The 22,121-nt window shown below is 40.5% G+C and overlaps 1 protein-coding gene across 2 annotated transcripts in view; it reads left to right on the plus strand.

The window, feature by feature from the left end:
• Window positions 1-15,432, plus strand: part of LOC105492160 (transmembrane 7 superfamily member 3) — a 48,657-nt gene extending 33,225 nt beyond the window's left edge. For both annotated transcript variants that reach the window (XM_071072003.1, XM_011759145.3), the window contains exons 7-12: window positions 5,860-5,946; window positions 8,081-8,161; window positions 8,787-8,939; window positions 12,418-12,515; window positions 13,112-13,274; window positions 14,843-15,432. In XM_071072003.1, coding sequence (XP_070928104.1) covers window positions 5,860-5,946; window positions 8,081-8,161; window positions 8,787-8,939; window positions 12,418-12,515; window positions 13,112-13,274; window positions 14,843-15,105 — 845 coding nt within the window. In that variant the 3' untranslated portion in view covers window positions 15,106-15,432. The remainder of the gene's footprint in view (window positions 1-5,859; window positions 5,947-8,080; window positions 8,162-8,786; window positions 8,940-12,417; window positions 12,516-13,111; window positions 13,275-14,842) is intronic.
• The last annotated feature ends 6,689 nt before the right edge of the window (window positions 15,433-22,121 follow it).

The following is a 22,121-nucleotide window of genomic DNA, read 5'->3' on the forward strand; positions in this document are numbered from 1 at the left end:
ATCTGTAAGTGGACCCATGTTGTTCAGGGGCCTACTGTATATGTATAGATATGTATACACACACAAACACACACACTACTCTTTTCTTCTCTGAACCATTTGAGAATAAGCTGCAGACATAAAGACTTTTTTGCCCTTAAATACTTCTGTATTTATATCCTTACATACCCATAGTAAAATTATCAAAATTACAAAGTTAACATTGATACGGTTGTGATTTAATTCACGTTACCACATTTGCTAGTTGTTCCAATAGTGTCCTTTTTAAGCAAAAAAAAATTTTTTTGTCTGGGTGCAGTGGTTCACGCCTGTAAGCCCAGCACATTGGGAGGTCAAGGTGGGCACATTGCTTGAGCTCCGGTGTTCAAGACCAGCCTGGGCAACATGGCGAAACGCTGTCTCTACAAAAAATACAAAAATTAGCTGGGTGTGGTGGCACTGCCTATGGTTCCAGCTACTTGGGAGTCTAAGGTGGGAAGATCACCTGAGCCCAGGAAGGTCGAGGCTGCAGTGAGCCATGATTGTGCTCCTATACTCCAGCCTGGGCAACAGAGCGAAACCCTGTCTCCCCATCAACAAAATTTATTTTTTCCTCTCACCAGAGTTCAGTTTAGGATCCCACATTGCATTTAACTGATGTATCTCTTTAGAGTCCTATAATCTGGAACAAGTCTTTTTTTTTTTTTTTTTTTTTTTTTTTTTAAATTTTAATCTTTTAAGATCCTGACCTTTTTGAGAAGTACAGAATATTTATATTTTTTTAGAGTGTCCTCAATTTGGGTTAGTTTGATATTTCCTCATAATTAAATTTTGATTATGCTTTTTTGGCAGGAATACAAAGGAAGTGATGTGTCCTTCGCAGGAGACACTTTTGTCTCTTTATTTATTTGTCTTTTTACTGGTAGTGACACCCTTCATAACTTGGTTAGTGGTGTCTTGCCAAGTTTCGCTACTGAAGTAACTGTTCCTTTTTTTTTTTTGAGACGGAGTCTGGCTCTGTGGCCCAGGCTGGAGTGCAGTGGCGTGATCTCGGCTCACTGCAAGCTCCGCCTCCTGGGTTCATGCCATTCTCCTGCCTCAGCCTGCCGAGTAGCTGGGACTACAGGCGCCTGCCACTACACCCAGCTAATTTTTTTGTATTTTTAGTAGAGACAGGGTTTCACCATGATAGCCAGGATGGTCTCGATCTCCTGACCTCGTGATCCACCCGTCTCGGCCTCCCAAAGTGCTGGGATTACAGGCAAGAGCCACTGTGCCTGGCCAATTGTTCCTTTTTTAAAGTGTCTTTAGGGAAAATACTTTGAGTGTCAGTAAATATCCCATTCTCAAACTCTCGCTTCCTAGTTTTGGCATCCAGTGATCTTTGCCTGGAACATTTATTACTAGGTGGTTGCCAAATGGTGTTTTTCTAATGTATCACTCCTTCTATGTTTATTTGTTGCCATTCTACTCTAAGGAAGAGTTTTCCCTCCCCTCCCATTTATTTATCCATGTATTTATTTTAAGCCTGGACCTGTAGATTCCTATTTTATTCTCTGGATGAAATCCTTTACTGTCATTTATTTTCACGTTCAAATTGTCCCAGATTTGGCTCATGAGTGGCTGGATATGTTTGGAGTACAGTGTACTGATGGATTGGATGAGGGGTTTGAGAGAAATAGGTGTAAAGGACTTTGTAGGTTTTGGCCTGAGCAACTGGAGAGAGAGAGCGCAACCATTCACTGAGGTGGGAAGGACTGTTGGAGGAGAAGGTTGGGAGGATACATTGAGAGTTCAGTTTTGGACAAGTTCAGTTTGAGAACCCTATTGAACGTTTATGTGCAGATGTTTAACTGATGGTTGATTATATATATAAAAGCCTGAAATTCAGAGGAAAGTCTTAGCTGGAGAGCATCTTGGAAGTCTTCAGACTGAATATATGGCATTTAAAGCCTCATGCTAGATGGTGTTATCTATAAAGGGGTGGCAGAGGTCGAAGGGGAGGCAAGAGAGGCAGGCACACTCAGTGTGACTTAGAGAAAACGGAGGGGTCTGAGGACTGAGCCCTGGGTACTCCAGTGTTTAGAGCTCAGGAAATTGAAGATCCTACCAATGGGCTGAGCCAGATTGGTAAAAGGAAAGTGATGTTTGTTGAAGCCAAGGGGAGATGGTATTGCACGGAAGAGAGAGCAATCAACTTTGCGAATGCTGCTGATAGGTCAGCTAAGAAAGAGGCTGAAAATGACCCTTGGATTTAGCAACATGGAGGCCATTGGTACCAGTGAGAGCTGTTGCAGTGGAGAGGTGGGGTGGGAGCCTGACAGGAGCATGTTCAAGAACAAATGGGAGCTAGGAGCACAGAAATTGGAGAAAGTTCAAGTAGCTCTTTCAAGGAGCTTTGCTCTGAAGAAGAAAGTCTATTAGTTGTGTTCAAGCCAGAGATTATGGTTCTCTCCCTCTGCTAGAGCCATACCCCACTGTTAAAGAAAAAAAAAAAAAATCAGTGACACTAGTTAAAGCACAGTGAGGAAGATTTTATTCAAGGTAGGGGGTAGTATTACAATAGGCACGGGGACCACCGTGATGGAATTTTGCAGTGGGGAAGAAAGATTGGGCTCAACTCCTGAGTACAACATGGGCTAGTGGGAATTTGTAGCCACGGAGCAGGGTGGGAGTCAGTGGATAGAAAATTTCTAAGGGGAAACATGAGGGGCAAGGGGGCATTCTGTCTGCACTGACCTAAGGGGATTCTTACTGAAGACAGACCACGGTGGTCAGACATCACCTGGGGGATGGATGGTGGAGGGTGAAGAACTCGATTAGATATTGAGGGTGATTTGATATCAAGCATAGGGGATTCTTGCTAAGCTGGCTTATCAGAGTTCTTGCTGAAGCTGGATTTTACAAAGATGTGCTCAGATGGGCCTAGGAGGGGGTTCAGGAGACTGACTGAAATTTAGCCAAGCAAAGACTCTTTGTCACCACTCAGTCTTCCATTCTAGACAATCTTCCACTCAAGATCCTTGAGGGATACAATGCAAGAGACCTAGGCAGATATAAGTTTGTGTGTATGTATATATGTGTGTGTGTGTGTGTGTGTATATATATATATATTTTTTTTTTTTTTTTTTGAGAGAGTCTCACTCTTGTCACCCAGGCTGGAGTACAGTGGCATGATCTCGGCTCACTGCAACTACCGCCTCCTAGGTTCAAGTAATTCTCGTGCCTTAGCCTCCAGAGTATCTGGGATTATAGGCGTGCACCACCATGCCCTGGTGATTTTTCGCATTTTTAGTAGAGACCTCACCAACCATGTTGGCCAGGTTGGTCTTGAACTCGTGACCTCAGGTGATCTGCCCTTGGCCTCCCAAAGTCCTGGGACTACAGGTGTATGCCACCTCGCCTGGCTAATTTTTGTATTTTTAGTTGAGACAGGAGTTTACCATGTTGGCCAGGCCGGTCTTGAACTCCTGGACTCAAGTGATCCACCCGCCTCAGCCTCCCAAAGTGCTGGGATTACAGGTGTGAGCCACTGCGCCTGGCCCTGTATTTTTAACCCATGAACTGAAGTATGTCTCGGTTCCCCCATTTCTTTTCCTTGAACCCTCCATACAAAAGCCGCTTCTAAATAGAAAGCCCCCCAGGCCTGTCTCTCTCTCTTAGGCTTAGGAGACAGAGAGCTCTGAGCCAGTTGTTCTTCCCGCCCAAAGTTGAACCTTCCTAGTGATGTTGGTTCTATTTTTCCTCTCATTTTCACAATTGATGAGTACTTGGGTGCTTTTCCTGAGCTTGGAATAGGAAGGCTATATCCATATTGCCTCCTAACTAAAACCTTGCCCTGTGGTTCATAACCCTTAGCAATACTGTCATAGTTAAAGACACTTTAACCTTCAACTTGCTCCTGTCCTAGTCTATTCACTCCTTTCGTTCCCCAAAGTGACTGCCTGTTTTATGTCTTGTTTTATCGTAGATTCTGCTTTTGATGAAACCTTCCATACCCTCTCACTTTACTTGTATAATTGTTTCTCTCCTTCCTTCCTGGTATTGTGATAAGGGATTTAGTTCCCCTGTAATGTTATGGAAGAGTATCTAACTGTGTCTTAGTTTTTATTGGGTTGGAAGACCTTGCTGTCTTGGTGATTATACTTGCTGAAGAGTTCCACGGGATTTTCATTTGAGAAAATCATCCCAGCGAATTTAATGGTTTTGGTGTAAAAATTAAATTCTAGAACGATAGTCAACCACAGGTCTGAAATAAACAGAATGTGGTGTTTTTATCTTTCGTTTAATGTTTCTGGGTTTTTTTTGTTTGTTTGTTTTTTGTTTTTTGAGATGGAGTCTGGCTGCAACACCCGGGCTGGAGTGCAATGGCCTGATCTTGGCTCACTGCAACCTCTGCTTCCTGGGTTCAAGCAATTCTCCTGCCTTGGCCTCCAGAATAGCTGGGACTACAGGCATGTGTCACCAGGCCTGGCTAATTTTTGTATTTTTAGTAGAGATTGGGGGGGTCTCACCATGTTGGCCAGGCTGGTCTCCTGACCTCAAGTGATCGCCCACCTCGGCCTCCCAAAGTGCTGGGATTACAGGTGTGAGCCACTGTGTGCAGCCATCGTTTAATCTTTCTTATGGGCTCCTTATTCTCAGAAAAGCTGATATGTAGGCATATACTATTCCCTGTGAATTCTGCTCTTCTGTCTTGTGTTTCTTATTTTACTGTATGTCTTCATGGTTTCTCCATTCTGAACACTGTTAGGCATTTTATGTATTTTGATTTGTAGCAACCTTGTTATATTTTAGCATGAGATTGTATAGATGTTTTGGTTTTTCATTCAGGGATTATTTTCTTGCATTTATCTCTGAGGAGTCATGATGGTGGGTGATGAATTTAGTGAGCATATTTTTCTCTTCAGTAAATAAATGATACCATGCTTCATCATTGGTTGTAATGCAACATTTTTCTCCAAGGCAATATATGTAATTGAGAAGACTGGTAGTAGTTTGTGTATGTGTGACTTACACGTGTAATACATGTTTTTAAATTGTGCGTTTTGGTTTAAATTTTTTATTGTGAAAAACTTCAGCGAACCTCCATATACCAATTATCCAGCCTTAACAATTTTGATTTATGGCCATTATCTTGTTTCAGCTGTGCTCTACCTGCTTCTCTGCCTCTCCACCTCATCACCCTCCTTTATCACTTGATAATTTTAAAGCAAATCCCTGGTCATCATGTTACTCACAAATATTTCAGTATGTATGCCTTAAAGATAAGCACTTAAAAAATAGAACCACAGTGTCATTAACATAATTTTCATTTTAAAATATGGAAAATATTTCATTAATAGCATCAGATTAACAGCCAGAGTTTGCTTCTGGAGTCATCTCAATTGTTTTCCACAGTTTGTTTGAATTGGGTTTCAGATGAGATCTATACATAGTATTTAGTTGATGTATCTTTTAAATCTCTTTTAACCTGTATTTTCCCTCAATCTCCCCCACCGCCTCCTCCCCACTCCCCGCCACCTTTTGTCCATGCAGTTTATTTGTTGAAGAAACAGGATTATTTGTTTTAGGAACACTCTCTCTCTGTTTCTCTCCACTCTACCGAGGAATATGTCATAGGAAGTGTTCCATACCTCTTTCAGCAAGCATATATTGTCTGGATTCTCTTTTTGTTATAGCAGCAGTTGTTGATATTGATTGTCTACATAGGTTCATTCATTAGGGGTGGCAAGGGTATTTTAAAGATAAATTTGTAATATACATGTATGGGATAAATTATGTCAGTTCACTTAGCTTTTTTGATGAAGGCGTTCTATAAATATTAATACAAAGTATCAAATTGGATGTATTATCCACTAAATTTTCATTATTTTGTAGGAAGAGTGTCTTCCAAAGTGTTCTTCACTCTTTTCGCCCTGCTTGGTTTCTTCGTTTGTTTCTTTGGACACAGATTCTGGAAAACAGGTATTATGTCCAATGTAGTTGCTGTTTCCATTTTGCGGTCTTTTCTCTTTAATGTTGCTGGGGAATGACCTGTGAGGAGAGTAAGCACTTATTTATCTGTATTATCTTCATAGATTTGTAGCTGGGGTCTGTAGTCATGAGTCTACCGAGTTGTACTGCATTTTTATTTTTTTCTCTTCTCCCTACAGTGGAGTATAACCTTCTTATTAACAGGGGAATACAATTATGCAGTGAATTTTATCAGCTGCTAGATCTGTTAGTTGACTAAAGATAACCAAGATTAGATATTGGTTGTCAGGGTCAGGCTCAGTGGCTCATGCCTGTAATCCCAGCACTTTGGGAAACTGAGGTGAGAGGACTATGTGGGGCCAGGAGTTTGAGACCAGTCTAGGCAACATAGTGAGATGCCTTCTCTACCAAAAAAAGAAAAGTTGGGGCTGGGTGTGGTGGCTCACACCTGTAATCCCAGCACTTTGGGAGGCTGAGGCAGGCAGATTACTTGAGCTCAGGAGTTTGAGACCAACCTGGGTAACTCGGTGAGACCCTGTCTCTCCCAAAAATACAAAAAAAATAGCCAGGCTTGATGGTGTGTGCCTGTAGTCCCTGCTACATGGGGAGGCTGAGGTGGGAGGATTGCTTAAGCCTGGGAGATGGAGGTTGCAGTGAGCCAAGATGGTGCCACTGCACTCCAGCCTGGATGACAGTGAGATTCTGTCTCAAAAAAAAAAAAAAAGTTGGTTGTCTTTGTAAAAATATGTGTGGATTGTGGTGATGGCAATTGACTTGGTTTCGCACGAATCAGGCTATGGGGCTGCAGTGTATAATGAGTTTGAAATGTCTGCTCAGACCTGAGAGATTCAGATGCCAAAGGGAACGCCAGCATCTACATCCGTGAAACACATTGAAGAACTGGGATGTAAATCATGCTCACTGAATTGGTTTGAATTATTTGGGCTGCCTTTTATATAAGTGATGTTTTTGATTACTAAAAAATCCTTATTTAATCAACAAGGTGTATAACTGAGAATCAAGGTAGCTCAACTGTAATCCTGATCTAATAAAGCTCTTTAAACTTGTCTCAAATTATTTGAAATAGCAACTCCTTTCCTGCTGTTATGACACTTTTTTTTATTAATTGGGAAGAGAGTATTGTGAAGAATATATAATATCTCAACATGTAGATTGATTCTGTAACAAAGAACTTAGTTGCTAAGCTGTGGTCTCAAAGTTATCACTAGCTGTTTTTTTTCTTTTTGAAGAGATGGAGTCTCACCGTGTCTCCTAGGCTGGAGTGCAGTGTAGTGGCTGTTCACAGGTACAATCATAGTGCACTACAGCCTCAAATTCCTAGCCTCAAGTGATCCTCCCACCTCAGCCTCCCAAGTAGCTGAGACTACAGGCACAAGCCACCATGCCCCACTCTGGTTTTTTTGATATGTTGATATGTATCATTTTATATTTATTGAAACTGAGATACAGTACAAGTATTACCAAGAACAACTGTGAAGCAATTTAAGAAAATAGGTAGAGCTGTGGCCTCCATGATCAGGATTAGGCTTATTTGTGGGAACAAAGTTATCTGTATGCTTGCATTACCAACTGTTTTAATGGATGAAGGTAATGATTGATCATTCTAAACAGGATAGGATGAATTAAAAGAAGATATAAAAGTTATATTTTGCTTTGGAACAGTTTGGGTTTCTTTTACCTTTTACGTTTTGTTTTTACTTACAAAACTATTAAAATGTGTAATTTCATATCAGACACACGTGATAAAGTGCTATTCTTGTTTTAAGCAGAAAAAATAAATATATTAAAATGAGCTATGAAATGAACAAATAACCATTTAACAATGGAAACTGACCTATATACAAGAAAGTGTATCCTGTAGTTAGTACTTCAATATTGTATCTGTTTAATAATAACTACTCCCATGACTGCTGAATTTCTTCTGCCTTTCAGATGTTTTTTTTCCTCTGAATGCTGTAACATGTAAATTCCAGGAGCTTAAGCATGTATTTGTAGATTAAGCATGTATTTGTAGATTAACTATTTAAATTGCACTGTAAAAAGAGTGCCTAACCATAGCTTTCGTTGTTTTGCTTTTTTCCTTTCCTGATGGTTTGCCACTTAGAATTATTCTTCATAGGCTTTATCATCATGGGATTCTTCTTTTACATACTGATTACAAGACTGACACCTATCAAGTATGATGGTAAGTGAAAATTATATAGTTTAACTGGGTATTCAAGAAGGCAGGTGCTGTGTTTTACTTTACCTTTCCTTCTACAGTTTGTGCTATTGTGTGTGACAGCCTGTTACGCGTGTAAAATAATGGTCCACCTAGGCTCGGAACACCTTTTCTGAACTACTCATTCAGACCTTCTGGGTTTTTAATCTGTATGGTGAATTCCTTGGTACTTAGGGAAAGGAGGATCCATGTTGATTATAGACCTGTGTTCTGGGTATGTGATATGTTGAAGACAGGAGATGTACAGCAAGCAAAATGTTGAGGTTTTCTTTACCTGAAAACAGACACCCCCCTGCCCCATTACATTTGACAGAATGCTTGTCACCTTTTCCTTCTCAATCCCAATTTATTGACAAGCCAAGCCTGTCACTGGTCCTGTGAGGTTTAGCTCCCTGGCTAATTTCCTTGTCTCAGCCCAGACCCCTCCCTAGAGAGGGTTGCTCAATGCTGGCTTCGTGGCGCCACTGAAGAGCCCTCGGTGCCTGACCTACAGAAAGCCGAAGCTGGCGTTGGTAACGGTATTGTATGTCTAAGGCATGCAGTTGGAAGCACTGCCGGTGATCCAGCAGTTCATCCTCTCTCTGTGCAGTGCATCTGATTCTGACAGCTGTCGCTGGAAGCGTCGGTGGGATGTTCTTGGTAGCTGTGTGGTGGCGATTTGGAATCCTCTCGATCTGCATGCTCTGTGTTGGACTAGTGCTGGGGTTCCTCATCTCATCAGTGACTTTCTTTACTCCACTGGGTAAGCGATAAGTAACTGATGTTTTGTGTGTTTGAGTCACTGTTTGAATACTGCCTAGTTGGATTTGCATCCTGGAGTGGCATTGCATGTCAATGCTGCTTCTGTGGAGTTCTGCAGATGCATTGATGGTGTGACACTTTCAGACAGCACCCGTACCAGTAAAAGTCCCTCCTTCCTCAAAGGCACATTAGATGAAATATAGAATGTCTGTAGAGGTAGCTTTGTGTCTATTTGTTGTGTTAAGGGGTGTGTGTTTATTAGAAATAATGGAGGTAAAGGGGCACTGCTCTGATGGCAGCTGAGTTGGGGAACCTGCTACTTTGTTTCTGGTCTTGTACCCTCAACTTCCACTCCCACCCTTTGCCAAACCCCAGGTGTCCCTGAGATACTTAATCACCCTGGGGCAGTAGCACAGGGATGGTTCTGGGGTTTTTTGGTGTTTTTTAAAAAAGTAATTCAATTGCTATCAGTTTTTAAAATCTGGTTAACTTATAAGTTAACTTTCTTTGCCATTGTTTAATAATTTACATTTCCTGATTGTTGTCAAAAACAAAGTATCTGTACTCAAAAGTATTCTATTTGGCTGTTTCCTTTCTGTGACAGTGTTCTTAAAACACTGGAATAAAGTTGATGTGACTTTAGATATAAAAATAGCCATTTCATGAGGCTGTCAACTCTATAGAGAATGCAGGATATAATGGAGTACAAGTCATGTGTCCCTTGTCTCCCTGAAGATTTTTTTTTTCTAAGACTACAGAGAATTGACAACCTGTGTTTACTGTCTAAAGCCCTTTGTTCTGACTTTAGCAAACCTAGAGGCAAGCATATTCCTTTTGGCCCTGCTATAGGTAGCCTTTTATCTGGATAGTCTGATGAAAAGCAGTGTTGTGTAGGCTCAGCTAAATGACAGATTCACATGGGGATGTTTTGGAAAATACAGATTCAAGGCTCTACCCAAGATGTGCTAAATAAAATACTACCTAATGACTGGGCATGGTGGCTCATGCCTATAATCCCAGCACTTTGGGAGACCAAGTGGGAGGATTACTTGAGCTCGAGTTTGAGACCAGCCTGGGCAACATAGTGAGTCCCCATCTCTACTGGAAAAAAAAAAAAATAGCCAGGTGTTGTAGTGCACGCCCGTGGGCTCAGCTACCCTGGGAGGCTGAGGCTAGAGGATGCTTGAACCTGGGAGGTTGAGGCTGCAGTGAGCTATCATGGTGCCACTGCACTCCGGCCTGGGCGACTGAACAAGACTCTGTCTCAAAACAAAACAAAAAGACCACAAAAACCAACTATTACTTAATGGGCTTCCCCGCTTTCGTTAATGCTTAGAGGATGGAGGGATGATAGGTTAGAATTTCTATTAATTTAATGTACTTTTCATGAGTTGAATGAGCATAAATTATACAGTCAGGAAAAAACCCTCTATATGCATTCTGGCTCTGTCACTAGTTCTCTTTCTAGCTTATAACCTTGGACAAGGTTTTGAAACTTTGTTCCATCATCTGTGAAACGATCTGATAGGATAGATGTGAGGAATGAGAAAACAGAAGTAAAGAGGTCTCTTAATTTTCATCTTTTTAAAAGTCTAGAGCAGTTGTCTCTAAACTTTTTGACATACTATTCCTATTGTTAAAAATTATTTTAGCGTATTCCCTTTATATATGTTTATTTATGAACTATCTCATAGCTCAAGGACAGAGTGATCATCTCCTCACTGCTAGTGGGTGCAAACCCATATTTTTATTTTTTAGAGACAGGATCTCTTTATGTCACCCATGCTGGACTGCAGTGACACTATCATAGCTTAGTACAACCTCAAACTCCAAGGCTCAAGCCATCCTCTTACCTTAGCCTCCCAAGTAGCTGGGACTACAGGTGTGTGCTGCCATACCTGCTATTTTTTTTAGTAGAGACAGAGTTTCATTGTTGCCTACGGTGGTCTTAAACTGGGCTCAGGCAGCCCTCCCACCTTGGTCTCCCAAAGTGTTGGTATTACAGGCTTGAGCCACTACACGTGGCCTACAGACACACACACGAAATATATATATATTTTTTTTCCCCCGTGAGACAAAGTCTCACTCTGTCTCTCTGGGTAGAGTGCAGTGGCGCAGTCTTGGTTCACTGCACCCTCCACCTCCCAAGTTCAAGTGATTTTCCTGCCTCAGCCTCCCGAGTAGCTGGGACTACAGGTACACACTACCATGTCCAGCTAATTTTTATATTTTTAGTAGAAATGGGGTTTCTCCATATTGGCGAGGCTGGTCTCAAACTCCTGACCTCAAGTGATCTGCTCGCCTCAGCCTCCCAAAGTACTGGGATTACAGGTGTGAGCCACCATGCCCGGCCAGGAGGCCTATGCATATTTTTAAGCATAAGCATTTGAAAAATATTTGGCTGACCGCTACAATCTGATTAGATTGTTAGTTTTCACCTTATGTGGGAAGCAATGAGCTTATTCTCAGAAAGGGTCCGTTCTTCATATGCATACATCATAACTGTTTTTAATACCTAGATTTCTTGAAAAGCCTTTTAAAAAAAAGCCATGTATGTATTTTGTGAAGGTGAATTTATAGTTAAACTAGAGAATATAATCTGTAAGTTCACCTCAATGGCATGTTGCTGTTGGCTTCAGAGAATATGGAGTCTCAAGGTCCAATCCTGTAGCCGAGGGACTCCCACTCTTCCACTCTGACCTGGATATGTAGGTCTTGAGGCATGGGGCCATTTACAGATGGACTGAACGGTGGTGCCAGTGTCAGTATTAAACAGCAGTCAGGCTATTCTTGCTTTTTAAACTTAATTTATAAAGAGGAGTTCTTATATATTTGTTCTGGGTCAGCCTAAGTTGTGCAGCATTTTAGAGTCCAGCAGCAGGAGAAGGGTTTAGGAAGAGCAGGTGGTTGGTTGGTTCCCCTTTCTTGATACGTGAGGAAATCACACGTCACAGTGTGCAGTGGCATGACAGGACATGCTTTGATGGTAAAAATCTGTTAAGTGGATTTGCTGTTTACATTGGGTTCATGGCTTAACTTCTTAACTTTGAATGCCTTTTATTTATATTTTTTTATTTTGCAGTACGAAATCATGAAGTCAGAAATGTAGAGCTAACGGGTGATTTAGAGCTTGGAGATATAATTCAATGTCGTTTTGAGGGTTAGGAAACTGAGGCTCAAGTTCATAGAGCTAGTGAATGGAAGAGCTTGGGCTATTCCAGTCTCTTCTAAATGATTGTTAATAAATGTGCAGAGCATTGACCTACTTGATTCCCCCCACCCACTTTCTAGAACACATCCTTCAAAGAAGATTGTATTGACAGTTAAATGAAGAAAATTAGAATTCATTTCTAGTTGCCAACATATTCCCTGGTTGTTACTTTAAGCCTTTGATGTATATGTGTGTTCATATGTTCCAAGAAACTAAATCTAACTTGGTAAAGCTGTTGTTTACTCTTAGTTTCTTTTTGCTTTTTCAGGAAACCTGAAGATTTTTCATGATGATGGTGTATTCTGGGTCACTTTCTCTTGCATAGCTATCCTCATTCCAGTAGTTTTCATGGGCTGCCTAAGAATAGTAAGTGTTTCATCAAAAGTTAGATTTATTCATTATGCTATCCTGTGTTCAGCTGATCACTTATTTCATCATTTTGCATGTTTACTGGGGAGGGCTGTGTTATCTGTATCAGATGATTGCTTCTAAATAGCCTTGTTACTATGAAAGCAAAGGAAATTCTATTTATGATTACCACATGGTGTTTGGCTTCCCCCCCCCCCCACATCAAATGGAGCATCCCAGTCAGTATGCTTTTAAGTGGGAGCAGAGAAGGTAGTGCTTACTCTAGTACACCAACCCGATGGGTCATTAGTTTCCGCTGGCTTCAGAAGAGTGATTCTTCCTCTAATTAGATTTTATTGTTGAAGTTCCTTCACAGGGAAGATGTTTTCCATAGTATTTGGATAAGCTGAACTGTGTTTTAAGAACTCATATGGATGTTGAAGGTTGTTTTCAGTTTATCTTTCCAGGGAACTTCTGTTCAGCTCTGAGTGGGTCTGGTCCCTTTTCATGCCTGAGGGAGCAGAGGTGATTTCCTGTGACTGAAGCCAGTGGAGGGTTAGAAACTATTTTTGTTCTACCATGGATGATGCCTAAACTCTTCCACTCTTCCACAGCTGAACATACTGACCTGTGGAGTCATTGGCTCCTATTCGGTGGTTTTAGCCGTTGGCAGTTACTTGTCCACAAGCCTTTCCTACATCACTTTGAATGTACTCAAGAGAGCGCTCAACAAGGATTTCCACAGAGCTTTCACAAATGTGCCTTTTCAAACTAATGGTAAGACTCTTAAATCCAAAAACCAGTGTGACAGCACAGTGGGAGTCTTAACCCACCTATGCTAACCAGAGCACTTGGAGACTAAATTTGAAGAAAGTCAACTGGGACAAAAGGAGGGAACACAGCATAACAATGCTGTGAGAACCCTCTGTTATGATAACTTAGGATCGTGGGAACAAAGCATTTAAAATTTTAAGATGAAGATAAAAATCTACTAAATGAATTTCCTTAAGAAATTTCCAAGATTATTTAGGTTTACCTGGTCATTCTCAGTGGGGAGAAAAATGCTGACAGTAAAGACATTTGACACTTATGGATGGGGATGGAATGAGGGATGAGAATGACAACCTGATTGAATTTTAAGTTATTCCCTTGTTTCCCTCCTTTAATGAAGCATGCAGTTTGCTAGTTGAAAGAGTTTTTAATTAGCAAGCATGTAGTTTCCCTCACTTGTAAGATTCTATCCATTACAGATTTTCTATAAATTTTTTGAAGAAAAAAATAACTGCCACATGAATTGTTCAAATTGTAAGACACGTTGACTTCAGAAATGTTGAAGTGTGGAGAGTGAAAAACCATGTCTTAGAATTGAAGATATATTGCATAAGCACAATTGTGACTGTTGCGATTTTATTTTAGGGCAAGTCTTTCCCTCTACCATCCAGAGCAGGGGATAAGAGGTTGATGGTAGAGACCTCGAAATCCTCGAAAACCTTAAAACTCTTGCAAATTTTAAGTACCAGACAGTGTTTTGCCGAGCCTTTTACTAGAAGCTGAGTACTGGCCGGGCGCGGTGGCTTATGCCTGTAATCCCAGCACTTTGGGAGGCCGAGGTGGGTGGATCACGAGGTCAGGAGATCGAGACCATCCTGGCTAACACGGTGAAACCCTGTCTCCACTAAAAATACAAAAAATTAGCCAGGCGTGGTGGCGGGCGCCTGTAGTCCCAGCTACTCGGGAGGCTGAGGTAGGAGAATGGTGTGAACCCGGGAGACAGAGCTTGCAGTGAGCCAAGATCGCGCCACTGTACTCTAGCCTGGGCGACAGAGCAAGACTCTGTCTCAAAAACAAAACAAAACAAAAAACAGTACAATTGGTTGAATCTTTTCATGCGCTTCTGTACCTACACTGTGAGTGCAGTAGGGCCCCATATGGAGTGGAATGGGAAAGAAATGAGCATGGTGGCATCTGATGTTCCATGACGTACATATGTGAAGTATAACTAGATCACTGCCTTCCTCCCTGAACTCCCTCTGACAAAACACACAACCAACTGTGGGTACTTGTTACATAATGTTGGAAGGTCAAGGATCCAAACAACTGATTTTTTTACAACCTGTCTGGACTTTCAAATGCCTGTAATAGAAAAATCCTAGTTTCAAAAATAAGACTGTGGCTTCCCCACTGATTCCTTGGTTTGTAAGTGAGGAACTACATATGTGTTTGGACTAACTCACCAGAAAGTCTGTTAGAAAGGAAGATACAGATTTAGTCCATGAAGGCTTGTGTTATTATGTTAGATTTTAAAATACTAGAGTTCAAACTGTACTTTTTCTACTGTTTTTTAGACTTTATTATCCTGGCAGTATGGGGCATGCTGGCTGTAAGTGGAATTACATTACAGATTCGAAGAGAGAGAGGACGACCGTTCTTCCCTCCCCACCCATACAAGTTATGGAAGCAAGAGAGAGAGCGCCGAGTTACGAACATTCTGGACCCTAGCTACCACATTCCTCCACTGAGAGAGAGGCTCTATGGCCGATTAAGTCAGATCAAAGAGCTCTTCCAGAAGGAGCAGCCAGCTGGAGAGAGAACGCCCCTGCTTCTGTAGATGTCCAGGGGTTTGGTTAGTGTGCCTCAGCTTTGGAGTTCATGCCTGGAGTGATTCAGCAGTCTCTGGTGCAAGTCTAATAAGAGATCAGGCATATAGATCTGTGCTTTGCATAATATTATGGTGCCCTTATTGATATATGGTAAGGGTATACTAGGGGATTAGGATGATTCTAAGAGAATGAGAAAGATGGCCAAAAGGTTGGTGGTAGGGAGGCTTTTCCTTATTTCCAAATACTTGAGAAATTACCTTTTGGTTTACAAATCTATGATCAACTTATTCCATTAAATAGATACATTTAAAAAATTAAAAACTGATTCTCCTGCAGAGCCCTGGTATTTCTTTTTATAGCCCCTTGAAACAAGTCTCTCACCTGAGTTTGTCTAAACTTTTGGAGGGAGTTTATTATTGAGTCTTTATTTGTGACAGTATTTGGACATTTAGGGATTTGATACTTAGGCCTTTGAATTTTAGAATACAAAAAGAGAAGCAGGCCAGGCATGGTGGCTCACACCTGTAATCGCAATTCTGGGAAGCCAAGGTGGGAGTATCGCTTGAGTCCAGGAGTTTGAGACCAACATGGGCAACACGACAAGACCCCATCTCTACAAAAAAATTAAAAAATTAGCCAGGCATGGTGGCATGTGCCTACTCCCAGCTCCCAAGGAGACTGAGATAGAAGGATCTCTTGAGCCCTGAAGATTGAGGCTACAATAAGCCACTGCACTCCAGCTTGGGTGACAGAGACCCTATCTCAAAAAGCGAAAGAAAAAAACCAAAGCAACTTATTTTCTTACTAAAAGCAGTCTGATTACTTAGTTGCATGTCCTTCTTAGTATCATACATTATCCAAAAGTTACCCTTTTGTTTAAAAATTTTTAAATCGTGATAAAATACACATAAAATTTACCTTCTTATTCATGTTTAAGTGTACAATTCAGGAGGTTCCCTTTGTTTTTGCCTTTTATGGCTTAAAATGGTCATTGAAATAGCTAAATTATTATTTGAAAATAGGCCAATTTATATAGATAATAGAATTTTACAAGGGTGATTTATTTATATTCCAAATAAAGGCGCCCCCTTTTTTTCAAGGCCTTTTAAAATACTGTCAACAGGTGATCTTTAACTGCATTAGATGACATATGGCATATGTTTGTTTTTAGGAAATAACCCCCACCTTAATCAATATTGCCTACCGGGTGCGGTGGCTCACGCCTATAATTGCAGGATTTTGGGAGGTCAAGGTGAATGGATCACCTGGGATCAGGAGTTCAAGACCAGCCTGGCCAACATAGTGGTCTCTACTATATTCTAGTATAGTAGAATATATACTCCTATACCCCATCTCTACTAAAAATACAAAAATTAGCTGGGCATTGTAATGCAGGTGCCTGTAATCCCAGCTACTTAGGAGGCTGAGGCAGGAGAATTGCTTGAACCCAGGAGGCAGAGGTTGCAGTGAGCCAAGATCATGCCACTGCACTCCAGCCTGGGCAACAGAGTGAGACTCTGTCTCAAAATAAATAAATAAATAAATAAATAAGTCTATATTGCCATTAATAAGAAAACCTTAGAAAAATTTGTACTTCATAGTTCTTTCTGCTCAGTTAGCTGTGTTAGCATTAGTATAAAATATAACTCTTAATAATTTCTTTTCTGTACAAAGCCTTTGTACAGAAAGGCTTCATCCTTAAAGTGATGAGGGTGGAGTCAAAAAGGATTCAGGCGTTTAGAGGAACTGCTTTTCATTATGACCTTGGAGAGTCCCCTCAGTTTTGACACCCTTGTTTCACCACAAGAAAGCACCCGACACCCTGGGTTGCATACTTACTACTCAGGGGCTTTCCCCCCAGCTTTCAGAGCACTAAATTATTGTGAGCTGGTGCCTCTGCAGGCCTGATTATTAGGGTTGGTGAACGCTGTTGCATACACATTTGTGAGTTAACCACTATTTAAATGATGCTGCTTTTTAAAGTTTTTTCAAAGTACAATAGATTTTTGAAGTTTCAGGTAACTGGAAAAATCTTTAACTTTTACTTTAAGTGTTTGGGGCAGGATAAAACAACATACAAAATATAAAACAATTTTTGCTTTGAAAAATTCAATGCAGGTGACCATTTACTGCTTATTCTGTAATGCTTACTGTCTATAACCAACTTCAGTAACACTGAAACTTGATGAAAAGTTTTTTTAAATTATTTACTGTAGGGACAAAGTTATATGGAATGTTTGTGAGTTGGTTTCTATACCATCTGAATGTACTGCCAGTGAAGACTGTAAAGACACAACACACTATTTTGGAGGGAGGATACAAATTGTTTAAAATTTTTCATAATTTGTGAATGATAAAAAGTTTGTATAGTTTTTATAATAAATCCCTATTTTGAAAAAAATGCTAAAAATCTTCATTAAATACTTTCATAAATTTTTTCAGATTATATTTGTACAATAGCAACAAGACACAAGGAATTTCATAGCTATAAAAAAGTTATTTAATATGGGCAAACAATATAGTTCTTCATTTTTAAAAAATCACAAAGATAATTAACAGGAAGTGAAACCTGGGGCAATGTGTTAAAAGATTAATTTGGTGTTATTAGCACTTCAGGTGTGTCAAACTAAAGAAAAGTAGTAGTTAACAGGAAACGCTGTTGAACTGTTCTTTAAAATGTTTTCAGAAATTTCTGAAAATTTTATGTTATAGGTTAGCTACCAGATTGCCAAACCATACTAGGTATATTGTACCACAGGCCAGTTGAGTTTTCTGTAGCAGGTGAAATAGAAAACTGATTCCAACAAAGAAATTGCTAGAATATTAAACCTTCAAAGGACTTTAGAGATCATGTTCACTGACCTCTTTATTTAATACCTGAGGAAATTCTTAAATTAATGATATGAAGTCACAGAGTTATCAAGAAGTAACAGTGCTCAGACCAAAACTGGGATGCCTGACTCCCTATCCAAATGTGCTTTACACTCGTCATGATGAAGATGTAAAGCACCAGGTATTTTCTATTTTCTTCTGCTGACGAATTGATAGGATGTTTCTAATATAAATATTACTTTTTATTGTTCTTTTTGAAAATTATTAATTTTACACAGTGATAGCATGTTTTTCCAAGTTAATTCTCTGAAGTAATGGACCGTTTATTTCAAATGATTGGTACATAATATTTAAAATTTCCAATATCCATATCTCCACAGCATCATCTGTAGAAACTCGGTCCAAAGTTCACTCCTAGGTGATGTACTTAATAACTGTTAGTAACATTCATTCAAACCCAGAGTTCTTGGCTCTAATTTCCTGAGAACAGGGACTTGCCCTAAGGCACAGCCCCTCATTGTACCCCAGCCCTTGTTGGGAGGGCAGCTATCTATGGTTTTCTGATAAACTAAGCTGTGCCCCCCACAAATTTATATGTCGAATCCCTAACACCCAGTACCTCAGAATGTGACCTTATTTGGAGACGGGGCCTTTAAAGAGGTTCCAAATTAAATTGAGACTATTACAGTGGGTCCTAATCCAATCTGACTAGTGTCTTTGTAAGAAGGGGAGATTAGGGCACAGAAACACCAGGTGCATGTGCTCACAGGGGAAAAACAGTGTGAAGAACAAGAAGAAGGTAGCCATCTGCAAGCAGAGGAAACCATCCCTGCTGGCACCTTGGTCATGAACTTCCAGCCTCCAGAACTGTGAGAAACGTATTTCTGTTGTTTAAGCCATTCAGTCAGTGGTATTTTGTTATGTCAAAAGAATTCACGTTGCAAACCTTTTTACCCTGATTGTTGATTGAAATGCCTCTTGGCAATTTGGCCATTGTATTTGCAAGGACCACTCTTTATGAAATGGACACAAAGAGGGGCTTAAGTTAGTGGGAACTCTGGACTTACCCAGGGACTACCATGTAATCATTACACTGGAGAGGCTGGTAGGTCTGGATCAAGCTTAAGATTTTTAAAAAAATTGTTATACAGGAGTGGTGTGGTGGCTCACACCTGTAATCCCAGCACTTTGAGAGGCTGAGGCAGGCAGATTACTTTAAGTCAGAAGTTCTAGACCAGCCTGGCCAACATGGTGAAACCCTATCTCTACTATATATATATAAATAAATAAATGAGCCAGGCATGATGGCACACACCTGTCAGCTACTTGGGAGGCTGAGGTGGAAGAATCACTTGAACCCAGAGGGTGAAGGCTGCAGTGAGCCAAGATTGCACTATTGCACTCCAGCCTGGGCAACAAAGCAAGACACTGTCTCAAAAAAATACATAAAAATTATATATATATATGATAGTGAGGCTTTGACTTATATCTCACATTCACTCATTAAATATTTGTTGAGTTCCTGTATGCCAGGCAATGCCTTAAGCACTAGGAGATGGAAAACACAGGCATGGTCTTTGCTGTCTGGGACTGGAGTGAAGTGAGACAGATACTAAAACAGTTACACAAGATGTATAATATGCAATGAAAATGTATAATGGGGTAAGGGTAGAAAGTGGGATGCCAGGGAAGGAGTCCTTGAGGAAGTGACATTCCAGCTGAAACTTGGAGGTTGAGTAGGAGTAGCCAAAAGTATGTCCCGTGTAGGAGGGGGAGTATTAACAGAAGCCTCAAGGCCTCCCCTTCTCATTGTGGAGAGCTATAAAACCAACACATGCCAATTGTAACCTTGGGTCTGCAACCTAAGTTTAACTCTTAAAACCAAGTTTTGTTAAATCTCACACTGACAATGCTGATAACAAGGTTATCTTCGCATGTACAGAATAAGGATGAGACAAGATCAACCACTCTTCTGCCTACCGTGAGACAGATGGATAATTGAGTCTTTACTACCTTTTTTCAGTTTACCTTATCTTATATGAAACATAGATTTACTGAGCATTAATCAGAGCCTCACAAGAAGGTAATCATTTGCCTCACTGCCTAACCCCTCTCCCTTTTCCCTCCTCACTCTCTCCCGTAAATAATGAGTTTCCAAAACCCTCTTTAGAAAGCTCAGGTCACAGATGCTCATGTGACTTGCATTTTTTCCCTGGCATGTCTTTAAACTTTGGCTCAATAAACCTGATTTATCAAAGACACTTGACTCAGTCACTTTTTTTGGTTAACAAGTTTTCTGATTCACAAGAAACTTATGACCTCTAGGAAGACAAGAGGCTGTAGGAAGAGGTTTACTCTGAATTGCAAATTTTTTACTGTGCTAGATTTTTAAGTGTACATTTATTTTTTCATTTAAAAAATAAAACATGACCTAACAAACTTCTGGGAATTTGCATGCTAGAAATTACAATAAATAAAGATATGTATATGGATGTTTACTGCAGCATTATTTTATGTTAAACTTTGCAAACTAAATAGCCATCAATTGGGGGAATTGATGAATAAATTACAACTCCATAATGGTAGCTACAAAATGCTTGATTTATAGGCATCAGAAACTGACTGGCTAAACCATACAATTAGCTGGAAGAATACTGATGCTATTTGTTTCAGGACATTTCCCTGTATGCATCTGATTTTTACATATTTGTAATTATATATGTAATTTATGTTAAGCTTTTTAATGCAAATTTAGGTACTTTTTTCTTCCTGTTGCTAGCATCTTCAAGCCAGAGTGTAATCAACTGTATTGAGTGGATACTGATACTTAACTATTCCCCTACTGTAGGATATTTAGGTTGACTCCAGTTTGTATACCTTAACACTACCATAATGTAGCTTTGACCAGGGGTAGCAGTGGAGGAGAGAAATGGTTGGATTCTGATATATTTGGAAGGAAGAGCCAACAACAGGATTTGCTGATGAACAGGATGCATGATATGAGAAAGTGGAGTCAAAGTTGCCTCCTAGGTTTTTGGCCTTAGCAACTCAAAGGATGGAGTTGTCATCAAGCAGGATGGGAAAGAGTGTGGAGAGGTTCAGGGAGATCTGGAGTTTGGCTTTAGACATCTTAAGCTTAAAATGTCTCTTTGACAGTCACAGCTGCATGAATCCGGGATGAGAGGTCTATGCTGGAACTGAATTTAGCAGCCATCAAGCATAGAGGTGGTATTTAATCATGAGACTGGGGGAGATCACCAAAGTGAGTAGAGATACTGCACAGAATAGGTATAAGGACTGAGCCCAATGGCTCTCTAATGTTAAGAGGTCAGAGAGAAGAAACAAAGGAGACTGAGGAGCAGCCAGTGAGGTAAAAGGAAAATGTCTCCTCAAATTCCAATTAGAAATTATCTTCATCAGTATTTTACTAAAAAATGTTCTATTTCACTCTGACAATGAAAAAAGGTAGTGACCACCAAGATTAAGTTATGGATCTATGATCTTCCATTTTTCATTGAAGCAATTTCTTTTTTTTTTTGAGATGGAGTTTCACTATTATTGCCCAGGCTAGAGTGCAATGGCACAGTCTCGGCTCACTGCAACCTCTGCTTCCCAGGTTCAAGCGATTCTCCTGCCTCAACCTCCCGAGTAGCTGAGATTACAGGCACCCACCACCACCCCCAGCTAACTTTTTTTTTTTTTTTGAGACGGAGTCTCGCTCTGCCGCCCAGGCTGGAGTGCAGTGGCCGGATCTCAGCTCACTGCAAGCTCCGCCTCCCGGGCTCACGCCATTCTCCTGCCTCAGCCTCCCGAGCAGCTGGGATTACAGGCGCCCGCCACCTCGCCCGGCTAGTTTTTTGTATTTTTTAGTAGAGACGGGGTTTCACCGTGTTAGCCAGGATGGTCTCGATCTCCTGACCTCGTGATCCGCCCGTCTCGGCCTCCCAAAGTGCTGGGATTACCATGTTGGCTAGGCTGGTCTTCGAGATCACTCCTGACCTCAAGTGATCCACCCCTCTTGGCGTCCCAAAGTGCTGAGATTACAGGGAAGCAATTTATTTCTATAAAATCTTAGAAGTCACCTTGATATTGAAGAATATAAAATTAGAGCAGAAATTATCTGTGAGGTTATAAATAATTGGTTTTTAAGAGTTGTTCTTTCTTATATAAAATAAAAAATATAGTTGATAGA

The sequence above is a fragment of the Macaca nemestrina genome, chromosome 10 (assembly GCF_043159975.1).
Source record: "Macaca nemestrina isolate mMacNem1 chromosome 10, mMacNem.hap1, whole genome shotgun sequence".
Lineage (NCBI taxonomy): Eukaryota > Metazoa > Chordata > Mammalia > Primates > Cercopithecidae > Macaca > Macaca nemestrina.